Raw genomic sequence first — 2,827 nt, 5'->3', positions numbered from 1 at the left:
CGACTACATCTCCTTCCGCCACCACACCTACGAGATGCCCAAGGGCGCCAAGAGCATCACCCTCAAGGAGTGCGGGCCCCGGTTTGAGCTCAAGCTCTACCAGATCAAGCTGGGCACGCTGGACCAGCCGCACGCGGAGAACGAGTTTGTGCTGCGCAGCTACACCAACAGCGCCAAGCGCAGCAAGCTGGCGACGGCAGAGGATGAGGAGCAGCAGTGACCCGGCGCTGCAGCAGCAGCCCGCGGCGCTGCACCTGCAACTTGACCTGACCGAGGCAACAGCCTCTTCCAGTAGCTTTTTCCTGACCCAACTTGCCTCTGCTGTTTCTGCTGATGCTGCCGCTCTCTCATGTGCTCTGTCCGTCTCGCTCTGCTCTCCTGCCCTCCTTTTCGCCCTGGTTTGGTTTCTTATCACATGCACCTGGCATCCAGGGAATGTAACTCAAATAGCTGAAGCACCGTGAGGCAGTGTGCCCATGCCGCCTGTCCCGCCCGCTGCGCCACCTGGTGCCGCCGTCGCATGGCACTCTTTGCGACGCGATCAGTCACCCGCAGACACAGTCTTTCGCACAGGACTTGGCGGTAATGGTGGCATCTGGTGACGGCTTCCCGTGGCTGGAGGCCGTGGCCGTCTTCAACACTGCTGTATTCTTGGTACACACCTACCTGGACACTCGCCAGCAACATGTGAGCAAAGCCGCGTTTTGGGGTGCAGGCTGACGACGGGATCGCCGCCGCCACCGCCAGCCGCTGATGCCGCCACCGCCCCGCCGTCGCCGCTCACGCATGCCTGTGGCTGCTGCTGCTGTGGCACAGGCGCTGCGGCTGCCAGCGCCGCCGCCAGTGGTGGCCCATCTGTACAGTAAAGAGGAGTTTGAGAAGAAGCGGGCTTACAACCAGGACAAGCTGCGCTACAGTGAGTGTACTAGTGAGCCTGCTAATCCCAGAGCCAGAGCGACCACTCCCGCCCACCCCAGCCCTCCCTCTGCCTGCAGGCATGGTGCACGGCCAGTGGGACTTCGTGCTCAACACCGGCCTGCTGCTGGCGGGCTTCCTGCCCGCCACCTGGCGTCTGGCGGGCGCCCTGCTGGCGCGGTGGGGCTGGGACGGCGAGATCCCGCAGACCGTTGCCTGGGTGCTGATCCAGGTGGGCTGGCGTTCAGGGCTGGCGCTGTGCAGCCACTGCCTTCTTCACAGGCGATGTGCTGCCACGCGTCCACGCACACACCCTTTGCTGCAGGCCTGCCTCTCGCTGGTGCTGGGCCTGCCCTGGTCTGCCTACGCCACATTCGTGCTGGAGGCGCGCCACGGATTCAACAAGACCAGCCCCAAGACTTTCCTCCTGGATGCCGCCAAGTCGGTGGGTGTGGGGGCGGCAGGGGCGGAGCAGGAGAGGGCGGGGAGGCACGCAGGTCAGCAGCCAGCCAGCCAGCGCCAGCAGCCAGGACCCCGGCCTGCGAGGCCGCCGCGCGTGCATCCAGCGGCTGACAAAGCGGCGCCTGGCCCCTGCCCCGCGCCCCCCCTGCCCCGCAGGCGCTGCTGGGCTGCCTGCTGCTGCCGCCGGTGGTGGCGGGCTTCACGTACATCCTGCAGCGCAGCTCGCCCTACGTGGGGCTCTACCTGTGGGCCTTCCTCCTGGCCCTCTCCCTCTTCGCCGTCACCGCGTACCCCACCCTCATCGCCCCGCTGTTCAACACCTTCCAGCCGCTGGAGGCGGGGCCGCTGCGGGAGGGGATCGAGGAGCTGGCGGCCTCGCTGGCCTTCCCCCTCAGGAAGCTGTTTGTCATCGACGGCTCCACGCGCTCAGCACACTCCAACGCATACATGGTGCGTGTGCTGGGCGTGGCCAGTGTGTTGCTGTGTGTGTGCGTGTGTGCGCGCGTGTATGTGTGTGTGCGTGTGTGGCAGGGCGGCCAAGCCAGCTGGACACATGGGGCCGGGGCCAGTGCTGCTGTGTGCGTGTGCTTCTCAGCTGGATGTGCGCCACACAGCCGCGCACGCACACACCCAGCATGGCATTCCCCGTGGCGCCCCCCAAACAGGCTGCCCCCGGTTCCCCCCCCCCCCCCACCCACACACACACCGCAGTACGGCTTTGGCTCCAACAAGCGCATCGTCCTGTACGACACGCTGATACAGCAGTGCAGCCGCGAGCAGGTGGTGGCTGTGCTGGCGCACGAGCTGGGGCACTGGTGAGAGGGCCTGCCTGAAGGTTCTGGGCTGGCTGGGGCGCTGCCTGCAGCTCCTCTCTTGCCCCCAAGCTGTGCCTATCACGTAGGGCTGCCTGCCCCCTGCAAGCTCAACACTAGTCCAGCCCTGGCTGCTCTGCGTGCGGCGCCCCTCCCCCCTCCCCCCGCAGGAAGCTGCGGCACATGCCCAAGCTGCTGGCGGCGCACCAGGCGGTGTCGCTGGTGCAGCTGCTGCTCTTCACGCTGGTGCGCACCAGCCCCTCCCTCTTCGCCTCCTTTGGCTTCCCCGCCGGCCAGCAGCCCGCGCTGGGCGCCTTCCTGCTGTTCAACGCCGTCATTGGGCCCTTCGACGAGGTCAGTGGGGCGGGGCGGGGCGGGCGGCGGCTGGGCCCGCGGCACAGCATGCATGCCGGCGGTGCCGTCGATGCCGGCATGCCTTGCCCGCCCATCTGCATGCCCTACCCCCATGTACTAAGTAAGGTGTTGCATGACCAGGGCACACAGCAGATATGTGGGCCTGCCTCCCGACCCTTGTACCGTGCTCCTCCCGCCCTGGGCCCCCGCAGGTGCTGGGCCTGCTGAGCAACCTGCTGAGCCGGCGGTTTGAGTTCCAGGCCGACGCGTTTGGGGGTGGGATC

At 67.1% G+C, this 2,827-nt stretch overlaps 2 protein-coding genes across 2 annotated transcripts in view; both read left to right on the top strand.

Moving 5' to 3' along the window:
* Positions 1-220, top strand: part of CHLNCDRAFT_51897 (hypothetical protein) — a gene marked incomplete at both ends in the record, with an annotated part of 1,332 nt that extends 1,112 nt beyond the window's left edge. The window contains one exon of the mRNA XM_005848462.1: positions 35-220. Within this exon, the coding sequence (XP_005848524.1) occupies positions 35-220 (186 nt within the window). The remainder of the gene's footprint in view (positions 1-34) is intronic.
* A 365-nt stretch (positions 221-585) lies between these two features.
* Positions 586-2,815, top strand: CHLNCDRAFT_22375 (hypothetical protein; the record flags this gene model as incomplete). Its single annotated transcript, XM_005848461.1, has 8 exons — positions 586-687; positions 817-916; positions 996-1,147; positions 1,241-1,360; positions 1,534-1,827; positions 2,089-2,192; positions 2,360-2,543; positions 2,756-2,815. Coding segments are annotated over 8 exons (1,116 nt in total), but the record flags the coding sequence as incomplete, so codon positions are not given.
* Positions 2,816-2,827: the final 12 nt, after the last annotated feature.

This window comes from Chlorella variabilis (assembly GCF_000147415.1).
Source record: "Chlorella variabilis unplaced genomic scaffold CHLNCscaffold_8, whole genome shotgun sequence".
NCBI classification, from domain to species: domain Eukaryota; kingdom Viridiplantae; phylum Chlorophyta; class Trebouxiophyceae; order Chlorellales; family Chlorellaceae; genus Chlorella; species Chlorella variabilis.
This window is presented reverse-complemented; position numbering and strand designations above follow the sequence as displayed.